At 33.6% G+C, this 23,282-nt stretch overlaps 3 protein-coding genes across 3 annotated transcripts; 1 reads left to right on the top strand and 2 right to left on the bottom strand.

Annotated features, from left to right (window-relative positions):
- Positions 1-171: 171 nt before the first annotated feature.
- On the bottom strand, positions 172-1,513 carry LOC104211337 (probable carboxylesterase 8). The gene has a single exon (XM_009760380.2). The coding sequence runs from the start codon at positions 1,433-1,435 to the stop codon at positions 413-415; it is 1,023 nt and encodes a 340-aa protein (XP_009758682.1). The 5' UTR covers positions 1,436-1,513; the 3' UTR covers positions 172-412.
- Positions 1,514-8,053: 6,540 nt separating this feature from the next.
- On the top strand, positions 8,054-10,006 carry LOC104222041 (uncharacterized). The gene is made up of 5 exons (XM_070155781.1): positions 8,054-8,180; positions 8,815-9,059; positions 9,174-9,377; positions 9,728-9,820; positions 9,914-10,006. Exons 1-5 carry the CDS (start codon positions 8,054-8,056, stop codon positions 10,004-10,006), a joined length of 762 nt encoding a protein of 253 aa, XP_070011882.1.
- Positions 10,007-17,100: 7,094 nt separating this feature from the next.
- Positions 17,101-20,299, bottom strand: LOC104226215 (receptor-like serine/threonine-protein kinase At2g45590). Its single transcript, XM_009778141.2, has one exon. It carries the CDS (start codon positions 19,402-19,404, stop codon positions 17,356-17,358), a length of 2,049 nt encoding a protein of 682 aa, XP_009776443.2. The 5' UTR covers positions 19,405-20,299; the 3' UTR covers positions 17,101-17,355.
- Positions 20,300-23,282: the final 2,983 nt, after the last annotated feature.

Here is a 23,282-nt window from a genome sequence, read left to right as displayed (position 1 = left end):
ATAAAAACATTTACCCCTGAAGTTACGCTATATATTAGAAAGTTTTCCTAAAAATAAGAAGAAATATTTATAAATTAATATCCTAAGTATTAGGTTTAAGGGTTATTTTGGTATACACTATATTTTGTTAAGGGTATTTTAGGTAAGAAGTAAAATCAAAGCTGCTTCTGCTTTTGCTTTTGGAAAAAAACTACTTTTTTCTGCTTCTTTGAAACTGCTTCTGCTTCTTGGCCAAACACCTCAAATTAGGGAAAAAAGTATTTTTAGAATAAAAAAATATTTTTGGCCTCTTGAGAAGGCTTGACCAAACCGGCTGTAACATACATTGCACTTGTAAAAGCTATAAATAAAGAAATGAAAGCATTAATGATCCCAGTTGACTTTTAGACAAATTTTCACTTATCACGCTGCATCACATAGCTGATTTGCCCACATTTCCATGACAAGTTGATTTGATGAATTCCTTGATAGAATCATACAAATCTTGAGCACTCTTGGGATCAAATATCTCAACAGCATGATGTCCAGTTTCAAGAAACTGACAAGTCACGTGCATACCATGTGACTCCACCATCTTCGCAAACCTCTTCTGCCGATCAACCAATGGGTCCCCTGCATACCCTCTGATCATACACCTCGGCAGCCGTCGGATCATCTCCTTCAACTTATTCTCACCAATACACGGATCAGAATACTCGTGATCGCGATCCGCACCGTTTGGCAATGCAAGCGACCACATCAGATCATTTGCATGCAAAGGCACAACTTTATCATTAACAAACTTAAGTTCAGATTCTGTTCTCTGAACTCCACCAAAGTATGGCTGATTGATTATTAGCCCTACGATCTTGATCGGATCAAGATCGAGATCGAGTGCACGTAGACCTGCATGGTACACAATATTTCCTCCCGCACTACTACCCATCAAGAAAATTTTAGAAAAATCAACACACTCTTTCAACCATGGATCAACATGATCACCACTACTAAGAGCTTGATCTTTAGCCCATTTAATGGCATCCACGGCGTCGTCATAGGCGGCCGGAAGGCGGTGTTCGGGGGCGAGCCGATACTCCACTGAAGCAACCAATGCAGGGAATTGAGCTGCCATAGCATTACAAGATTCATGGAAAAAAATAGAACTCACACTAAAGAGTATAAAGCCACCACCGTGGAAGTAGATGATCAACGGTAATTTAGTGTTAGGCGGCGGATTAACGGGCCGAAAGAGGCGGATGAAGGTGTTGTTGGTGGGGTTAAGAGGAATGTCTTTAGAGAGTGAAATAAGTTGTGAATTTGGATCATTTTCTGGATTTGAAGGCACATTAGGAAATGGGTATTTTCTAGTGAGAGAGCCATCTGGATTTTGGGTAATGTTAAGAAACTTGTAAGCATCTTCCATGGTGTTTTCTGCTATAATCTTGCGCTCTGCCATGGCTGTTTTAAGTGTTCAAAGGCACGTAGTAGGATAAGAAGTGAGATTGTTTTATATAGGGGAAAGTGGAGGGGTAATTAAGATGAGTAGTTGAGTTAGCTGTATGCATTTATTTCTACACCATCTAAATTTCCATCTGGAGTGATGACAGCAATTGAAACATTAAAAGCTAAAACTGTATGTTTCACAAATTGATGCAAATGGACAATTAATTAAGAGGGTAAATTTTTATACAAATACTCTAGTTGTCAATAATAATGGTGGATTATTGTGATATAGAAGGAGTAATACATAATATGGTACAATTAGTTAAACAACATTATATTGTTCATGTAAAATTATTTACAGTGTTAGCTTGCTTAACTTGAATGATAAATCTTTAAAAACTACACTCCTAGTAAGTAGTGTTACTTTTAAGTTTTATATCTGAATTTGTAAAAAAAAGCAAAAAGAACCTTATATAATCACATTACTTAAGAGTTAACTGTAGATTATGAGTGTTTTGTTTACTTCCGTTGATAATATGAAAAGGGTGAGAAACTTCTTGAGTTCCGTCAAATAATAAAAAAGTGTAAAATTCTGTTAAAAAATGGATAAAACTTAAATTAAGCTAGGGTCACTTCTCATATTAAATGCTCACAGTCACAGACAATGTAGCTGACTTAATTTTGTTGACTTTGAACAAAGTTTTTAATTCCTAACAAACACTACAACATTATGCAGCTACAAATTTTTTGCTACTAATAAAAAAAGCTCGGCTATTATCTAGCAATAGCCATAAAAATTGAAATTCCCTGGCTGTTCACAATTTGGTGAAATTTCTTAGCTACAAAAAGTAAATTGGCAAAGCTAATTCCTACTTTTTGCTATAGTTGGTTAGTATTGTGACAATAACTGCGAAAATAGCTACACATTTACTGCCACGTTATAAATTTGTAGCTAATTGTTAGTTTTTGCCACGCATTTAATTTATTATAGCAACAATAAATATTTAGCCACAATAAATTATGCCAAATAAAATATCGAATATATTTGCTTCAGGTTATAAAAATCGTGGCAATAATTGGCTCAATAGCTACGATTAATATCATGGCAAAATAATATAGCCACGAATTTATATAACTACAATAAATATTGTAGCTAATTCTAAGTTTTGCTATGCATATGAAGGCACTGTAGCAATTGTAATCTTTTAGCCACGATACATTTATTTGCACATAATTCCATAGCTAAAAAAATAATCTTGCTACAATTTTCAAAGATTGTAGTAACTGTTGGGACATATGTGCTCAGGAAAAGCCTACACGAGACAACTCAACGAAAAATCTATTTTAGAAGCTTATTAAAAAATTTGACACGCAAAGAGCATCTAAAATTATAAAACTTCATAATAGATAATTTCTTAATTGAGTTTTTCCTTATCAAGAGACATAGATACATTTGTATCTATAAAAAGAGGACTAACATTTTACACGCCTTTCGACAATTATGAAACAAAATTATAAAGAGTAGGAAGACAAAGGTTTAGTCACTAATTCATTAGTTGGAATGAATGCAAGGGACTTTGGTTGAATTTGTTAGAGTTTATAAATTCAAGTGTGAAATTTATTAAAATTCTTATAATCACATAGCTATTCCTAAATCAAGTGTCATGCATCGAGAATCTATTTCTATAAACAACTATGCTATGTTTAACAATATTTATTTATTAATTTAGTAAAAAATTCGCCATAGTTTCCACTGAGAATCCATCAACATAACACCTGGTAGAAAAGATCATTCAACTCAATCCAACACTATTGAATATTAACTCATATTCAATTAGAGTAATTCACTAATATAATAAAGTAATACATAAATTCTTTAAAATAATAAAGAACTAAACACCGTCTCTCAAATAAATAAGTAAAATTTTAACATTACTTGAGGATAAAAAAATATGCAAATAAGACTTCTAAATATTTTACAGTAATAAATCTTCATCATCAGTTTCAGGTTCTGATTCGATGTCTTCAATAATATCATCATCTAAGGTAACATTAGTGCTAATAATATCAAGATCATTTCTTCTCCAGTTCATAAAGTCTTCATCTTCATCAAATGTACCTGAGAACTCTTGAGCATTTTGTTGCATTTTGTTGAAAAGTTTCTTCACTGAGAGCACCACCAGTAAAATAAGTAGAATGACCATTCAAGACAATGGACCAATTGGGATGAAGATTATCCTTGACATAAAAAATTTGTTCTGCTTGAGATGCAAGAACAAATGGTTCATTTGTTGCTAGCTTTCGTTTAGTATTGACACTAACAAAGCCATGTTTATCTATCTTCACTCCTTTTCCAATGTGATCAACATCCAACCAATCACATTTAAATAAAATAATCCGTTTACCTTCAAGATATTGAAGTTCTACTATTTCGGTCAGAGTACTATAATAATTTATATTTTGGCCATTCATTATTCCTCGTACTAAAACACAACTATTTTGCTTCACCCTATTTCCTTCGAGTTGTTTAGTATGAAATCTAAAATCATTTATCTCATACCCTTTGAATCTTTGGACTCCATCAAAAGGACCTCTAGCCAAAGAATACAACTTGCAACTTACTTGTGAATTTCCTTTCATGCGCATTTGTATAATCTGTATAATAATAAATAAATAAAATAATGATGTTAAAGAAGTATTACAAATAAAAATTAACAATGTAATGAAAACTTACTCGATGAAAAAACCAATCATCGAAGTTCATGTTCCTATTATTCTGCTCATACTCACTCTCGTACTCACTGTTTAAAATAACCATAATAACTGAGAAAAGGCTAACAAAATCAAGCAGAAATGTACAATGGCATAAAGAAACATACCGTAAAAATGGTTGAACTTCTTCACAATTTCTCAAAACATAAAGATGAGCTTGCTTTCGTTCAAGCTCTTCAAGATTTCTGGATGTATCTCCTAATAAAGGGCAACCTTTTGTTCAAAAAATGATAATCTACTGAATGGCTCAACCTGATCACCTTCACAAATTTTGTCCACTGGATTATTCTCTTTCCCACTTCCATGTAAATACCTTGAACAAAATATCACACTTTCTTCAACAATATATCATTCTGCAATAGTATATAAACTAATCAATACATACTCAAAATGCTCCCGGATCATCCAAAATCCGATCTGAGTATACGCCCAAGTCCGAAATCATCATGCGAACCTATTGGAACCGTCAAATCTCGATTCCTAGGTCGTTTACTCAAAATATTGACCAAAGTCAAACTTAGCCTTTTTAGCTAACCTTAAGGAACTACTTGTTCCGATTTCAACCCGAACCCTTCCAAATCCCGAACTAACCATCCCTGCAAGTCATATAAACAATAAAATCACATAGGGGAGTCTTATTTAGGATATCGGAGTTCTAGAAAGCAAAACGACCGGTCTGATCCCTAAATGAGAGTTTTAGTTTTAAAAATTGGACCGTAGTCGGAGCAGTGTGAAGACGACCTCGGGATGGAATTTCGTTAGTTCCGTTAGCTCCGCTGGGTGATTTTGAGGATACCGAGAGATCCCCAGCATAGATATCGAGAATACTAAGAGATCCTCAGGATACTGAGAGATCCCCGGCACACATATTGAGGATACTAAGAGATCCTCAGGATACTGAGAGATCCCCCATACACATATTGAGGATACTAAGAGATCCTCGGGATACTAAGAGATCCCCGGTTGTTATCTCTATGTTGAGTTGTACTCTTTTCCATGATTATTTTGTGTCTGTTATAGTTGTTGTTGTTCTTTCTATTCTGTGTTATTTCTTACTATTGCACTTAATTATGCTGTCTTATTCTACATTGTTATACCTTATATATTATTTAATCTCAGTAGGGCCCTGACTTTTCTCATCATTACCCGACCGAGGTTAGGCTTGGCACTTACTGAGTACCGCTGTGGTGTACTCATGCCCTTTCTGCGCATGTTTTTCATGTGCAGATCCAGGTACTTCGACTCAGTCCTATCACCCTTGAGGTGAGGCGTTTTCATAGAGACTTTGAGGTATATCTGCCGCGTCTGCAGACTGAAGAGTCCCTTTCTATTCGCAGTATTAATATAGCCCTTCTGTATTTTCATTTTGATAGACATTCTAGAGTTAGAGCTTTTATGTATCTCTTAGCTTGTGATTCATGGGGTTCCGTATTTTGGGAGTGTTAGGTTGATATTTTGTATTATTAAATGTCAGGTGACATCTTAAACACTATTTCTTTTTGTCATATCAGATCTTAATTATTTTCCTTTCGCAATTGTTTTCTTTCCCGCATTTGTTAGGCTTATCTAGTCGTAGATACTAGGTGCCATCACGATAGTTCACAGAGGGCAAACCGGGGTCGTGACACTTTCACAATAGACAAAATTATAATTTAAGTTACTTTCCTAATATTTAGGACTTTGAAATTAATTTAAATTTTACATATTAAAAATTATCTTATTAATCTACAATTAACTATATTTATGTCTTCTTGAATGAACTTGAGAATAACTTTTGATTTTTTTTTTAGAAAATTCTTAAATCATCAAGGGTTGTGTGTTTTTACTAATGTCATGACCCAAAATCCATTAAAAGGTCGTGATGGCGCCGGACATCACTGTCAGGCAAGTCAATACATACTCAAAACGCTCCCCGGTCATTCAAAATCCGATCTGAACATACGCCCAAGTCTGAAATCATCATACGAACATGCTGGAACCTTCAAATCCTGATTCCGAGGTTGTTTACTCAAAAATCCAATCTTAGTCAATTCTTTCAACTTAAGGTTTCCGAAATGAGAATTCTCTTTCCAAATCGACTCCGAACTTCCCGAAATTCAATTCCGCCCACGCGTACGAGTCATAATACCTGAAATGAAGTTGCTCATGGCCTCAAACCGCAGATCGACACGCTAGAGCTCAAAACGACCGATCAGGTCGTTACAACTAAAACTAAAAAGAAAGCACGATCACTTGTAAAGTTGAATTGATAAAATTATAATTATATAGTTGGAAATGTCGTTCGATTTTTTTATCCTTTAAAAATTATAATTGTAACTATATTAAAAGTACGAAGGCCCTTAGTGATATGTCGTTCGCCTTTTTTACTCTTTAAAAATATATTTTACTAGGATAATATTGTAATTTAACTATTCTCCTAATATTTAAAAAATTTAAATTAACTAAAATTTTGGTTATAATATTTTTTCATATTTGAACTATACAAAACTACTTATATTTAAAACTTTCAAAATTTATTATAAATACACCACTTCGACTCTTCTAGATCTTTTTACCTAACTAATAATCGTGCTCTAACATTTACAAAAAAACTAATATTTAAGAATTTGGATTCAACTATAATTCCTTTAAAATGGTAAGAAGGAAATTGTCCCAACTTTTGCCGTGAGATATTTTTTCCTAAAACTTTGCTGCTCAACAAACCAAAAAAGAAAAAAGGAAATCTTTCAACAATTTCACCTTCCTTTTTGACAACCAAACGGTACCAAAGGATTCTCCAACAAAATTTTATTGTTAATTTAATTCCTTTGAAATATGTTCATTAAGCTTAGGTTTATTTTTGCCAAAATATCAGAATAAATTTTTAGAAAAACAAAGTATCCTAAAAATAAATAAAAAAAGGAAACTATATTTCCAAAAGGAACAAAATTGCCGTCAAATAATAATTTGTTATACTTACAAAAATATGGAGCTTCTTTTTTGTGGTTATTGATTATTAGGAGGGAAACATGAATTCTCTTTTTGAAATACGTGAATTAACAAAAACAAAAGAATTCCCTCCATATTATTTCCCTCTAAATATTTTGTGCCTAAATTAAAGCCTCCTAATTCTATTAGAGAGTAATATGGTGTTCCTTTTCTATAGAAAGATTAGACTACAAAAAAACCTTAAAACACTAAAAGCACAAAAGAAAGCCAAAAAGTGAGGTGTAGATTTTTTATTACTTCTCTGAATCAACTTGTCATCACTAGAAGCAAAGGTTCTAATTTCTTTCTATATATCTGTTCCAATTTATGCATTATACATTTAAATTTCTGTTATTTTGTTTAATTCTGCAGACTTAGGCAAATTTTCTTGTTCTTAGATTATCGGCACATATCCCTTTTTTTACTTTTTGGTTCAACTTTGTTAAGAAATGGAATCCTGGTGATTTCTTTTTGTGCTATCTTAAATATATGAAATTTACCTCTTCTTCTTTGTTACTTTTGAAATTTTGGGGCTGTAAGTGTGTGTTGATTGGTCTATATTTGTTTCCTCATGACTGTTTGATTTTTTATTTTAAAGCACTGTGAAGAATTTGTCCGAAAATTCTGAACTCTTAAAGTTCACTGTTAGATACCGTATACTAATTAAAAAGATCTGGTTATACAATGGGGGTACAATATTTCTGAAAGTTCAAATGATATATAAACTCTATTACTATAGTATTTATCATGTTATAAGTATACAGTTTGAGGTTTTATTCAATTCTTAAAGTTGGCTACTAAGTACTTATAGAAAATATCATTTATATTTGTATTTATGATAATTTATTTTAGTATCTTACAAATTCTTATTTGTAACCAAACATGGGTAGGAATGATTTTTGGAAAAAAAACTAATCGCTTGACTGATAATCGTGACTCGGAACCTGTTAAGAGTTCTAAGAAGCCGTCTATTGACGAAAACTTGCTCACGCAATCTGTAGAAGAACTTGTTTATCCGGGTAATTGTAATATGATTATTGTGCAATATTGAATTTGCCATTAAATCTTTTTTCTCATTATATAAATTTGTGTCTTTGTTTATTCATATTTAGCTAATTCATCTTCAATAATTTTCTTGAAAGCGCGGACATGATAAGAGAGAAAGAAATTAGCTATCACTATGGTGGCCATTTTGTATTCTCCCCTTCTAGAAAATATGTAGGTGGTCATTTGAAGAAAACAAATATTGATGTTGTTTTTATATCTTTTTTTGACCTATTGGATGACTTAAAAGAATATTGTAACTTCAATATTTGTGAGGGAGACAAGTTCTTTTATTTGAGAGGTGATAGAATTATAAGTGATTATGATGGGCTAGTTGAATGTCATGACGATCAAGATATTAAAAACATGCTTGTTAGTTATAGAATGCATAAAGAAAGGCCGATTGAGATTTATACACTACTGAAAAATGATATTTTTATGAGTACTTCTCTTAGAGAAGATAGTTCTAGGGGTATGAGTCTGAAGAGATGACAAAATCAGTTGTAGGAGCATACGAATCAGCAAATTCAGTAGGTGATCACTATTTTTATTGATTTTAATTACTTCTATCGATATTTTTACTTGACGTTATTTATTTAACCTTCGTAGGTTCCAACGCTGTGAAAAGAAAAACTAGAGGTCCTACACGGTGTGTGAAAATAATTAACTTACAGGAGGGACAAAAATTACCGGTGGAATTTGCTGAAGATCATCAAGCTATCGGTGAGAATGCAAGCAAATTAATTTGGTTTTTGGGACAAACAGTTAGAAGCCGAATTTGTTGCCCTTTAAAGGTAAATGGTTGGAAAGAGATTGAGCAAGATAAGATCGACCATATGTGGGAAATTATCTTGGTAAGAAAAACTAACAAACTAATAATTTATAATATTTTATAATTTCTTATGGTTTAACAATTACTAGAATATATGATTATAAACTTTGATTGTATTTTTTTTATATGGGAAAAGTTTAATTTTGATGTGTCCGAGGGAAGAAAAAGCGCAATTCTTGGCAAAATGAGTGACCTCTATAGAGACTATAGGTACAAGTTGAAGAAGAAGTATTTTGATTCAAAAGCAAATTACCTACTTCGCTTACGAAACAAGCCTAAACTTGTTGCCGCAGATGAATGGAAATATTTGGTCAATCTTTGGAGTGATGCCGACTTTCAGGTATTTAAATTGTAAATTAATTTGTTTCTGCCTTTTTATTATTATGTGTTTCATTGAGGATCTCAAGTTTATTTAAGAAAATTAATTATGGGCGTGTTTGAGATAACTAAAACTGTTTTACTCTGAATTATTATTTTTGTGATCCATGGTTTGGATTCCAAATAAAATTAAGCTCTCTTTTTATCACTAACATTTCCTTATATAAGAGCACGATATTTTTATTGTCTTTGTATTTTATATTCGATTTGCTAGTTTTTATGAGTCAATCCAAGGGCATATTAAGCTCTCTTTTATCACTGCCTTTTCTTTAGTAACTAATGTTCTTAATTTTTTTTTCAATTTTTATTTAGAAGAAGAGCACACAAAACAAGACAAATAGATCGAAACGTTCTTTGCCTCCATACATTGGGACCGAAAGTTATGCAAGACTTAGATACGAAATGGTATGAACGTTGTAATAATATTTTTAGAACAAATTTAGAAGAACTATATTCACATAGTTTATTCATTTAATGATAATGATTATTTTTCCGCAGGAGCAAAAAAATGGAAAAGCTCCTTCTCGTGTTGAAGTTTTTATGGAATCCCGCAAGAGAAAAAAAGGAAAACAAGTTGATGCTTTTCAATAAGATGTTATTGTAATGTCAATGTGTTCTCTTTTCTTTTTATCTCCTTTTATATTACACATTTGTACTTATATTTGATTAATTTGCATTTTTTGATTGTAGGACCAATTTTAACAATTTAAAAAGCAGCAAAAAGAAGGAGAAATTTCTTTAAATGATGATGATATCTTCGAAAAAGTACTCGGGGCCGAAAAAAATGGATATCATCGTGCGTATGGCCCCGGAAAAAATATCAGTGAATATTTTGGTGGTAGACCAACAAAAGTACAACTTATAAAGCAACTAGAATTGACGAGAAACGAGGCAAATGAGCGTGTGGAAGAAGTTAAAAGGGAAGCTAAGGAACAAGTTGAAGAAATCAAGAAAGATATGAATAATCAACTAGTAGAGATGAATAAATAATGGGAAGAAAAATTTCGAATGATACTTGCAGTACAAGGTCTACAACAAAATGATATAGATCTAACGGTAAGTAACTTATTAGACTTTTATTACTATCTTTTTATATTAGTAATTTAGTATATGTGATTTCTTTTAGGTAATATTCATATTAAAAATAAATTTTAATTTTTTATATAAAAGATACTTCATTGTATCATTTAGTTATATGCTTTTTTTTTCTATTGTTATTGCAGCCTGTGGAGGAATTATAAAAGCATCAAGGTCGACGGGCACGTGAACAATGTTTTTCCTCTTGTCAAAGCTTATTGATATGTTTCAAACGATGTTTTAATATTTGGAATGATATTGTTGAACCTTTGTTAAATTTTGTTTATTAATATATTGTGTTTATTACGTAATTGAATATCTTATACTACAGTTGCCTATGTGTTTCACTGTCAAAATTTGATTGTATTTCTAAATAGGCTTTATATGAATTATTATGACTAATAATGCTTGTGGCAATTTTTTAATTAGTAGCAATGAATTTTTAAATTTGTAGCTAAACATATATATATTGCAACATATTAAAAATGTAGGTATATATTTTTTTATTTTCATAGCAAAAATGAAGAAAATTTATTGCTACGATTTTATGTTTCATGGCAAAAGAAAATGAAATATTACCTATGAATTTTTCAATTTGTAGCTAAACATATACTCCTACAATAACCACGTATCAAGAACATGGCTATTCATTTTCACTTTTCGTAGCAAATGATGAAAATCATTTGCTATAGTTCTATATATTTCATGGTTAAAAGTATGGAATATTAGCTACAATATGAAAAGGTTTATGGCAAATACTTCAATTCATAGCTATGGAGTTTTTAAATTGTAGCTAAACATGAGTACTATTGCCACGAGACTAAGCTCTTGAAATAGCCACAAAATTTGAGTTTGCATAGCAAATAAATTAAATCTTTTGCTACAACACAACAATTCGTGGCTACAATATGAAGATAACTACAAATTTGTTCATCGTGGCAAAAGAATAAAATCATTTGCTATAAGTATATTTTTTGTAGCAAAAACCTTTTACCATCATCGCTACAACATAAAAAATTTCCATAGCAATAAGTATTAGTCCTTAGCCACAGATCATATTAAGGCTGTAGCTGAGTTTTAGCTACGCTACATTTTGCTATGAATGCTACGGAAAAAAATATTGTGGCTAAAGTGTTTTGCCATGAAATTTTTCATATTTAGCTACGATGCTTTTCATAGCTATAGATGTGTAATGTTGTAGTGAAATTTTTATACCTACACTACTTATAAGTTTCAATCACCTTCCTAACTTTGTTTTATAATTTCAACTTTTACAAACTTTTTTCTACAAAATTTTGTAGTTGGGTGAGTATCATAAATCTGAAGACGACCTCTCCTTGACGAGTCCGGAACCAAAGTGACGACCAATTGAACTCAAGCGGTCAAATTAGGAGGAAAAAAAGGCAGAACAATACTATCTATCGCGCATAAATTTTATGCGATATACGTCCCTCTCCTAAACGGCCTAAGTTAACGGTCATTTGTCAAGCCAAGCACATATGGAACACAAATTCATGCGCCATATGCTTCCTTTTATTGTCTGAATTTTCTGAATCATTGCCCTGATAATTGTACTACAAAGTATTTATAGTATGCATATTTTTCAAGTGCCAAAGGCAGAACAATAGTATGCATATTTTTCAAGTTCCAAAGGCCTGATCATGCGTCTTTTACTTATGCCGGATTTCCATTCTTGAATAAGTCATTCTTGAGTGAATTTGAAGCGAATTTGCCTTTGTTCTTCAGCATTATCTGTATTTTTCTTCATCTTCACCAATCTCTACAAAGTTCCCTTTGAATCTTTCCGCAATGACGGATGAACAACGAGTTAGGGTTGCATTATAATGTTGTGGCAGAGAATTACTCAGTACATTATAGTTGTTCTCTACAAAAGTATTGTTAATTTGCCAATAACATTGGAGTACCAAATATTGGTATCTCTAAATATGTAAAAGAATGTGTTAGTAAACCGTCTGTGAACCTAATCCTAAGGTGAGTGAGATATTTGTATTCTCTTACTCCGCAAGAAGTGGCATGTTATGCCGAGTTCAAGATGCTGCAATAATTTTTAAGGACTCCGAACCAATACAAGGATATTCTTGTGATAAACATGTTAGAAATGTATGTAAGCTCCGAATTTGTGAACTGGAATGAGAATCCGCAAAATACGGCTAATACTCAACTATCTGATGGTAGTTTTAGAGTTGTTTGTGTGAAAGAGTCTGGCCTGATCTAAACATATATCCACGACTTAACGAGGAGCAAGGATACAGCTTCTCGCAAATGCAGCACCATGTTGAGCCGACAAATTTGCAATTTTCACGAGCTAACTTGTAAATATTCACTTACTATTTGTAGTATTATTATTTGTTTTTTTGTTTATAATAATAATATGTGTTTCTTTCGTAGGGCGTATCGGCCGGACATGAATTTTGCTAACGAAGGCTGTACTAGTTATGAACAAACCAACAGACAATTGGTCATTAACTTAGACCGTTTGGGAGAGGGACGTATAGCGCATGAATATAGATAATATTGTTACGCCTTTTCCCCTCCTAGACTCCTAGTTTAGTCGCTTGAGTTTAATTGGTCATTACTTTGGTTCCAAACTCACTAATTGACATTAATCTCTTTGACTCTTGTGTCTTGATGTAGTAATCAATTAGGGAGACATTTCAAGAAACTATATACTATACGTACCTTCATTGAATATATGTAAACAATTAAAGTCCATAATCCATCTAATATCTATTGAAGAGTATAATAAGGCTTTTCGAAGCGCGCTAAATTTCAGAAAATGATCAATGTATAAAGTTTATAAAGAAAGTTTTTCTTTTTAAGGTCCTTTGGTAGCAGTATCTTATAAAGGGGGAGATGGTATTATTTTCCTTTGGTAATATCTTAAGAACTTCTAAAATATGCCCTAGTGCTACCTAAACTTTTAAATGCAAATAATATCAGCTTTTTAAATATAGTTATAAAATATAGTTATGAGCGAAAATAAACAACAGAAGGAGAAACTTCATAATTTAGCGATTATATTATAAACAGAACTGATTATCAATTAAATTATAATATATTAGTAGTGGTGAAAAAAATATTAAACTGGTTGTAAAATAATTAGCTCGATAGAGAAAACATTCATTAAAATTTAAGTTTGAATTTCTTAAATGATTTGAATTCTTCAAATTTTGTAATAATATTACAGCACAACTCCATCCTCCCAAATGGTTATCCTATTTCTCTCTAGTCAAGAGTTAAACCAAGTAATTTTCGACTAAAATACTTAAAATGTATTCCTTCGTAACTTGGATATGGGGACGGATACTCTTTTTGTATAGCTTATGTTTTCTTATATTTTATTTTGAAAATATGAGTTACTTATGTAGAGTGCAAAAACATATAGAGTAATATTTAATCACGGTTAAGTGATAAATGTGTATATAAACAACACATATTATGCATATAAACATCGGGTGTTGATCACTACGAAAAAGCCTAACTTATCAACAACAAAAAACACGTTGAATGAACCTAAGTTAAAAGGAGTTTTGATCATGGAATGGGAGTATTACATAGAAAATGTTTATTTGCGCCTAATGGCTACTCCAATCATTTCGCAATTCAAGAAAACCCAATAGTTATCAAGGTAGATATTTTCGATATCGAATTGCCAGCAACCAATTATGGTAAATACAGTTTGAGAGTTAATTAATAATTGGCACAAATATTTAATTTCCTTATAACTCCCGTGACGTGAAGAGAACAAGAAGACAGCTTCTTCTTTTTGTTCTTTTTTTCTTCTTCTGGAAAACGTCAATCTCTCTTTTTTGTCTGATATCCTTTATTTGGGAAAGAAACTAAAGTTAATTGAAAATTTTCCATTAAGAGAAACTGATTTGTGAATTTATTGTTCGGACCATATGTAGGGCAAGATAATTGAGCCCTGACCTGTTCTCTATTATTGGGCGTCCCCAAAGGGACTAGCCTTGACCTGTTTTTAATGGTAAAACATTTGAACATTAAATTTTAATATACCTCACCATTTTTTCTTACCAGTTATTTTCTTGTGAGATTTGACGTGACACAAGGAAAATATTACTACTACTAGTTATTTATGCACCCATGAGTAGGTCTAACAATCAATGAAGCAAAGCGAATCTTTCGAAACGATCGTTCGAATCTAAACAGATAGAATATGATGGACAAAATTATCCGATATATATGTTAGTAAAAAGAACAATTCAAGGTGGTCTGAAGTCTGAACACCACCGTTATAATAAAAAATCTAGTTTAAAGATTTTAGTATGTGTACTGAGCTATAGTCTCAAATAAGAATTACCACCTTCAAACTCTGAGGCAATGGAATTTACCCCACCACATGATTTTCACATGGACACCAAAAATCAATGGATGAATCAATGTAAATCTTCTATATCTATTTTTCCTTTATTCAGATCCATATATAGGGCAACTATATATGAGAAAAATCCAATGTGCATAAATATCTAGATGGAAGGCAACAGACAACAGTTCATATATATCAATCCATAGGGCTATGATGTGGGGTACACTGCAGAAGAGAAAAGGAAAAACATGATGATTGCTAAGACAACCAACGTGTCTGTTCAGGTTTATGATAAAGCATTGTGGGTCAAAGGTTTTTTGAGGGACATGTTATTGTGAGCAAAAGAAGGAACTTTAGCACCAGTGGACAAGTGCGCTTCATGCTAGAACTACACTCTTAACAACAAGACAACTTCAGTGACCTCTACAACGACAGTAATACAAATATCCTATATCCATCTTGTCCATTAGTTGATCAACAGACAAACATATTCTGATGAAACTTAAAAAACAATAAAATTTCATCCAGGAATTACACTCTCTTATTTGCTTTTTCCTTTTATTTTTTTGATTCTTAGCTCGCTGGTACTATCTTTCTGGCATATGTTGTTGTTACTGTTCTATTATCTCTTATTATCTTCTTGTGCCGAGGTTCTATCGGAAACAGCCTCTCTATCCCCAGGGTAGGGGTAAGGTCAGCGTACACACTACCCTCCCCAGACCCCACTTGTGAGATTATACTGGATTGTTGTTTTGCAAAATGCAAACTCTCATGACAGCAACAATTACGTCTTCGGCTATATAAATCCTCATTGATGTCCATGTGGCACTATTAAAGCTCATCTTAGTCAAATATTATATAAAATATCTAAGCAGAGAAATATTAAAACTCTGAGCAGAGAAATATTAAAACTTCAAGTAACTTGTATATGTAAAAGGGACTAACTCTACTACTTAAAAATTTCAATCTTATGCAACTTATAGGCAAACAAATCAAAATCTGAACTTCAGATAACATTACGAATTCTACATCTGTGCTAATCATGTCAACTTAAAGAGCTATGAAAAGCTATTTCAATCTGAATCAAACCAAATTTACATGATAACCAAGAAAGATCTAAGGGTTTAACAAAAGAATTCTGCTACATTCACCCAGAAAATTGAATGGAGAATTATCTACACAAGGTGATATAGGTACCTGAGATATTATATTCATGGTGATACGCGGGCTATTACAGTTAGATGATGTATCCAACAGCATCTCCAACCAGAGGCGGATGTAGTGTATAACTTACGGATTCAACTGAACCCATAACTTTCGATGCAGAGTCAAAATTTGTATGTAAAAATTTACTAAAATTGCAAAAATAGTAGATATGAACCCATATTATAATGGGTTCAATGTTAAAAAATTAAAATTGAACCCATATAATTTAAATCCTGGATCCGCCTCTGTCTCCAACATAAATGATCTCCACCATTTAAAGGAACTAACTCGCATCCACATTTAAGATGCTTATGTACTTCATTAAACATATCAAGAGACATAAATATGACAATGTTAGGTTCGCAGAATAACCAAATTCCGGAGTACTGAATGTTACTCACCTTCCCCTCATCTTTGACAACATTGTTTTACTGTTTAACTTTCAACTAAATATTTCCAGTAATTGACAAAGCCATTAGTCCTCTATGAATGCAAAAAATGAGAAATCCATATTTTCAAGAAATCCGATATGATCTTGTTGCTTTTCTCTCTGCTGTCTTTCCCCGAGCATATCATCTATTTTTGCAGTATGAACAGTTACAATACTATATTTATACTACATTGTATAGGGTCACAGGAACTACTTAGATAATACAGTATTAGTGTGGACAAATAAAAAATGCACTTCCATGTATTCTTTTGTCCTAGGACAATGTTGGGATAAGAGGGATTAAATCTGCAATGAAACTGAGTGTAACTATAAAACAAGTTGCATCCTACTTTTACAAGGCAACAGACAACAAACCGTCAAATATCTCCTGGGACCCGAATAAAGTAAGTTCTGAAAGCAATAACTAAAAGCAAGCTCGTTATAGTTCAAGGGCACTGAATTTTATAATTACTAGTGCACTCAACTTTTAGAAAGTGGAACCAAAGAGTCATATCAGATACTTTTAAGCCTAGGATTCCTTGAATTCAGCTACTAGTGTGTTCATCATCATCATAACATAGTAGAATTGAAAGTGCAGGAAATATATGATTATGCAAAAGAAAATCAGAAACGACACTATTCCTTCGTAACTAGTAAGGTCTACATATACATTACCCTTTCCAAATCCCGCGTGTGAGATAACACTGGGTTTGTTGTGGTTGTTGTTGCAAAAGAAAAAGCTGATAAGAAACTAATAACATTTTTCTTCCTTTTTTTTTTTTGCTAATCTTGTAACATTTTCTACACAATCATACATGAAATTACATTGAACAGTGTGAAGCTACAGTTAATGAAATGGTAATAGAACACTCAGTGAACTCACCGGGCCTTTTTCCGGGACTTGAAAGGGAAATTGGATGGTGGTGAAGGGGAAAACTCAAATGGCAAGTGGGGTGGCTCAGATTCACCACAAAGCATCCCAACAATCTCTTTCATTGTCGGGCGTTTGTTAGGTGATCTTTGTAAACAGAGTAGTGCTATTGTGATGCAAAGCAATGCTTGTTCTCTATCCAGTGACTGAATATTGGGATCAACAAGATCCAAAAGCTTGCCCGAGTGAGCAAGCTGCCTAGCCCATGAAACCAAATTAGCCCTCTCAAATTCTGACATAGGAGAAGCTGTAACTTGGAGTGGCCTTCTCCCTGATACCAAAACCAACAATAGAACACCAAAACTATACACGTCACACTTCTCCGAGAGCTGCCCTCCGCCACCATACTCTGGAGCAATGTAACAAACGGTTCCTCTCATACTAGGGGTACTACTCACACCTCCACTCTTGGGAATATCTCCACTGGCAAAATCTTGACTGCTTCTTCTTCCTATTCGAAACTCTCCACTGAAACTATCAAGCCACCAATCAATGCTGCTTCTACTTCCCTTACTTTTTCTCCTCTTTCTTTCTGGCACTAGTTCTTCATCCCTTTGCCACCACATTTCTCCCCCTTTGAGATCCCTTTTCTTCTTTTTCTTGGCTAACTCCTCACAAAACTCTTCCTTCCACCATTCTCTTGGCTTCCTATTCTTCTTTTCTTTCCTAAGTTTCTCCTCATCCAAAGATCCCCACCATTCAAGCCTCTTTCTTTGCTTCTGTTGCCCCCCTTTGGCAACATCTTCTTCTGCACTTGTGGTCGCAATCCAGTCCTTCTTAGGCCTCTCCTTTTTAATCTCACTACCAATCCATTCCATCACATAGTCCTTAATCCTCCCAGAATCTGATCCACCATTCACATTCTCCTGTTTCCACCACCAATCTCTGCCTGATTGACTAATTCCCCTCCCAATCCCTCTCGAAACTCCACTATCCACACTAATCCCATCAAAAAACCCCTCAGAAACACTAGTTTTTTCTACCCCTTCTGATGGCACTCCCACCTCAGGTGACATCCCTCCCGCTTCCCCATCCAACACCCTCACACAACAACTCTCCGGCAACTGATCCACATTTATCACAACCTCCTCTGTCACCACACTCTCATTTCCTTCAAGAATCGACCCATTTTCCTCCACGTTCTCAAGAACTTCTCCTTTTGCCCCCTTCTCAACTCTCTCCTCATCTTCAATGAAACACTCAACAACTTGATCATCTTTAGTCAAAGACTGTGCTAGCCCAAAATCAGCTATTTTTGCATCAAAATTGTAATCCAACAATATATTAGACGGCTTTATATCTCCATGTACTATAGGAGGATCGCACGAATAATGGAGATACTCAACACCCTTTGCAAGGGAACTTATAACATCAAATCTCTTTCTCCATTGCATTAACTCGGGACATTTTTTATCTAACAAAGCATCTTGGAGGCTACCATTATGCATATACTCATATACAAGAACTAATCTTCTCCTCCTCCGACTAGAGCAGTGATGCTTATAACTATGCTCGTCAGAGGAGAAGCCGAGGATAGGCACTACGTGACGGCAAGATGTAGTGTCTATCCTCGAGGCGAGAGAGAGTTCATTGTGGAACTCCCTCTCGCCTTGGAGGGAGCCAGAAGCATCCATGAGCTTCACGGCTACCTCCTGTCCAGAGGGAAGGACACCTTTGTACACAGAACCAAATCCACCTTGGCCAAGACGATTAGCAGCTGAGAATGAGCCAGTAGCGCGACGGAGGACAGAGTAGGAGAACTTGTGGGGTGGTGGAGGTGACTTCAGATCTGCAGGAACTGTCCTGTTCCGTGACACTTTGCGGTAAATGATGGCAGCAACAATGAAGAATGTCAAGGCAAAAGCAGCAGCTATAAAGGGTGAAATGAGAGGGGAGTGAGAATGGTGATGGTGGGAGGGTGGTGGGGGTGGTGGGTAGGTGGTGGGGAAGACAGGTAGGGTGGTTAGAGGAGGTGGATATGGGTTTTCTGGAGGCATTTCTTGAGTAAAGGTGTGATCTTGGAAGAGCTAAATATGCATATTTGCAGAGAGATTTGTTATATTGATGAAAGAAATGGACTTTTGGAAGAAAAAGGAACAAACAAGAATGGTAACTGGTGAAAGTATGGAGTCTAATGTGAGTACTGTGTGACTGTGTGTGATCTCTTGAGGAAGAAAGGGATGATATGGGAAGAGTTTAGAGATACATATTAGCAGAAAATTTTGTTATATGGATTAAATAAATGGACTAGTGTGGAAGAAGACGGAATAATCATACACAAGTATGTGACCGTTCTGATGTTGATAGAGTTAAAGATGCAAATTTGCAGAGAGATTTATGAAAGAAAAAATAAGAAGGGAGAAACAAGAATGGCAACTGGTCGGAGTGTGGAGTCTAGAGTGAATACTGTGTGCATCTCTTGAGGAAGAAAGGGGTTATCTTGGAAGAGTATTAAAGATACATATTTGCACAGGTTTGTGATACGCTGTGTGATTGTTTGTATTTCTTGAGATCCATATTTGCAGAGGAGATTTATTAAATGGATGAAAATAAGAAAAAGGACATATAGTGTGGAGGAAGAAGGAAGAAACAAGAAATATGGGGAGTCTAGTGGGGTTGTGGAGTGTAATGTGAATAGTGTGTGACTGTGTGCATTTCTGGACAAAAGAAAGGGGGTGATGCTTGCTGTTGCAGAGAGATTTGTTTTAAGGATGAGAAAGAGAAAAGGACCAGTGGGAGAAGAAGGAACAAACAAGAGAGAGTGTGGAGTGTAGTGTGAATACTGTGTGACTGTGTGTAGTCTTTATCTTCTCATCTCTCTGTTACTAATGCTATGCTACCGTGAAACACAAAAACTAGATCTGTTTTACTTTTGCTGAGTCAAAATCTAAAGTCACGGGCCGTGACGTAAAGTCTGAGGTTTTCTTTTTTTTCTCTCATTAAATTAAAACTTTAGATATTTGCCACGACTCTCAAGGTATAGTGAGTGCTTCTATTGGGGCTGTGCCATCGGCTTCCTTATTTCGGGCTATGTCGGAGCAGAAGCTGTTATGCGTGATTCGGTAGGTCAGTTTATAACTATAATTTTTTTGATTTTTTGAGGTTGTATCAATGTTAGCATACTAAAATTGTGAGTTCATGTTTTGCTTTCGTCTGGTTAATTCAACATTTTAATGCCCCAGGTACAGTTGAATGTGATAGCTCAAGTATTTTGTGCTTTTTTGTAACTCCTCAAGTGAAGTTTGAATTACTTTTAGATGATTGTCATTTCTTATTAAGGAAAAATTCTAATATTTCTCTGATTTGGGCTATGAGATGAACAAATCTAGTTGTTCATTACTTGGCAAAAGAGTCTAGAAATTATGCTAATCTTTCTATTAAAACTATGCTACTCGTTCTATTGGAAACTTGTTGGTTGCTTGAATATCTTCGTTTGAGTTTTAAAAAATAATATGTATTATTGAAACTACACGAAAAATAATGCTACTATCATTTATATTTTACTATAGCAAAAGAAGTATGTTCTAAAATGTAGTTGAAGTTCACTTAGGTTGAAGTAATATTTAATAAAAATATATGACGGAAGAATTAAAATACTAATGGAGAACTAGTAAGAAATACACCTAATAAAAAGGAAATAACTATAATTTGGAGTCAACGAACAACACGCATGAGCAACCAAAACATGAATATGATATAGATCTCCAAATCTCTCAAAAATCATATTTGGACTTAACCTTACGCCTTTCCAAAAGGGGCATTATCACATAGGGCGGTTTAAAATAGAACTGTAAAAACAACGTATTGGTTTATTAATATCGTTTTATCGGGTTAATGATTGATAAACGGATTAAAATTTTATAATTAATGACTCAACAGTTTGAAGACGGATTATGCAATGATCCTTATAGGATAAACCGTTAACCTATTAAAAACTTTTATATTTATATTTTTACCTCTATATATAAAATAAAAAAAAGATTATTGGTCGGTCCAATGTATATGGAACATGTCATGATCTTGATGTAAGATTGGATTTAAGTTAGTTGGGGCAGAGTAGTAGTGCTAGTCTACTACTTCCATATATACAAGCATGTGATTTAAGCTAAAGGCGGTTGATAATCTCGTTGCCCAAATACTACACCCACTCCAACTTTGAATGAATTTGATTTGCTCAATTAATTCAGCTTTACTCAATTAATTCAGCTTTGAAGAACGCCCTTATTGGGGTTCAATTTCTATTTTTCTAGTCTTACACAGTTAGTTGAGTTTTCAATACAAAGGGCTTCATTTACTTCATCCAGAATTATTACAAAGATAAAGCAGATGTGATACTTTACTCCAAATTTTTTCTTAATCGATAATCAGATAAATCGTCCGATAACCGTCCGGCAATCGCTAATTCAATACCAATCTGTCTGATGTCTTATTGGTTGGCTAACGAATTATTATATTTATAAATCGATAACCGATAAACCAAACTATTAGCATAATATCCGCCCAATTCGTTTGATAAACACCCCTATAATATCACAGTCAATCACAAAAAGTTTACATAGTAAAGAAAGAAGGAATTCTTATATCTATATTCAATCACCTCTTTTACAATCTCCGTTTTTCTTTCATGTTCCAAAAAGTAGTGTTTATTACTCACCCGGTCCATTTTAATTAATTTTTACTTGTTTTTATACATATTAAAAAATTTATCTTTTAACATTAATTAAGAATAAAAATGATCATATTAATCTTAATTTGCTCATTAAAAATATAATAAATACTCATATGTTCTTTAGTCCAAGGACAACTTTGAAAAAAGAGAGTTAATTTCTTTTATCTGAAAAAATCAAATATTGTGGATCACAAAAAAAATACTAAAAAATTAATTTAAGTAGTAGTATATTAACTAGTATTGGTACGTATTGAAGTGGTGTAGTACAACAACAGGGTCTGGGGAGGGTAGTTGTTTAGGCAGACCTTACCCCTACCCTGAGGTAGAGAGGCTGTTTCCAAATAGACCTCTGACATCCTTCCCTCCAAAAACTTCTCACCTTGCTCTTGGGGAGACTCGAACTCACAACCTCTTAGTTGGAAGTGAGGTTGCTTACCATCATAGCAATCCCTCTTGTCCGAAGCGGTGTAGTACTTAGCTTCCAAATTGTCTACCTCCAAAATATCTATAGAAAACAAAAGAGAAACATATAGTACAATAAAAAATGGTCCAAACAGCCAAGGAACAACTTGTCATTTCTCTCGTCTTCTTTTTTTGTTTTTTTGTTTAAGCATTAGATTATTGTGCTCGCTGCTTCTCTGCGAGTATATTCGAAATTAACATACTTAATTTTTTTCGTTGTTTAACTATAAAAAAATCAAGACATACATAAAAGTTTCTAACTGTCTATAATTTGAACAGCAATAATGAACGTATTCGAACTTGAAATAGAGATCCACTCTTTGCTTCTCATGCATTAGAAGGCAAAATTCAAGAAAGAGAGTCAAATTTTGTTATAGAATAACTTCTCTCTTCCCCACATTTAGTGCCGTTTGGACATAAGAATTGTAAAATTTCGAAAATGTGATTTTTTTTTCCAAGTGAAAATGGTATTTGAAAATTAGATTTGTGTTTGGACATGAATATAATTTTGGGTTGATTTTGAATTTTTGTGAGTGATCTGAGTGAAAAATTTTGGAAAATAACTTTTCGGAGTTTTTCAAATTTTCAAAAAGTTTCAAAATTCATCGTCAAGTGAAAATTAAAATTTTATGACCAAACATTAATTTCGAAAAAAAAGTAAAAAAAAATCGAAAAAAAAAATTCATGGCCAAACGGGCTCTTAAAAATAAATGGAAAAGGGAAAAATTAGATAGAAGAAAATGG

The sequence above is a fragment of the Nicotiana sylvestris genome, chromosome 1 (genome assembly GCF_000393655.2).
Source record: "Nicotiana sylvestris chromosome 1, ASM39365v2, whole genome shotgun sequence".
Lineage (NCBI taxonomy): Eukaryota > Viridiplantae > Streptophyta > Magnoliopsida > Solanales > Solanaceae > Nicotiana > Nicotiana sylvestris.
Note: the sequence above shows the minus strand (reverse complement) of the source record. Positions and strands in the feature narration are given on the sequence as shown.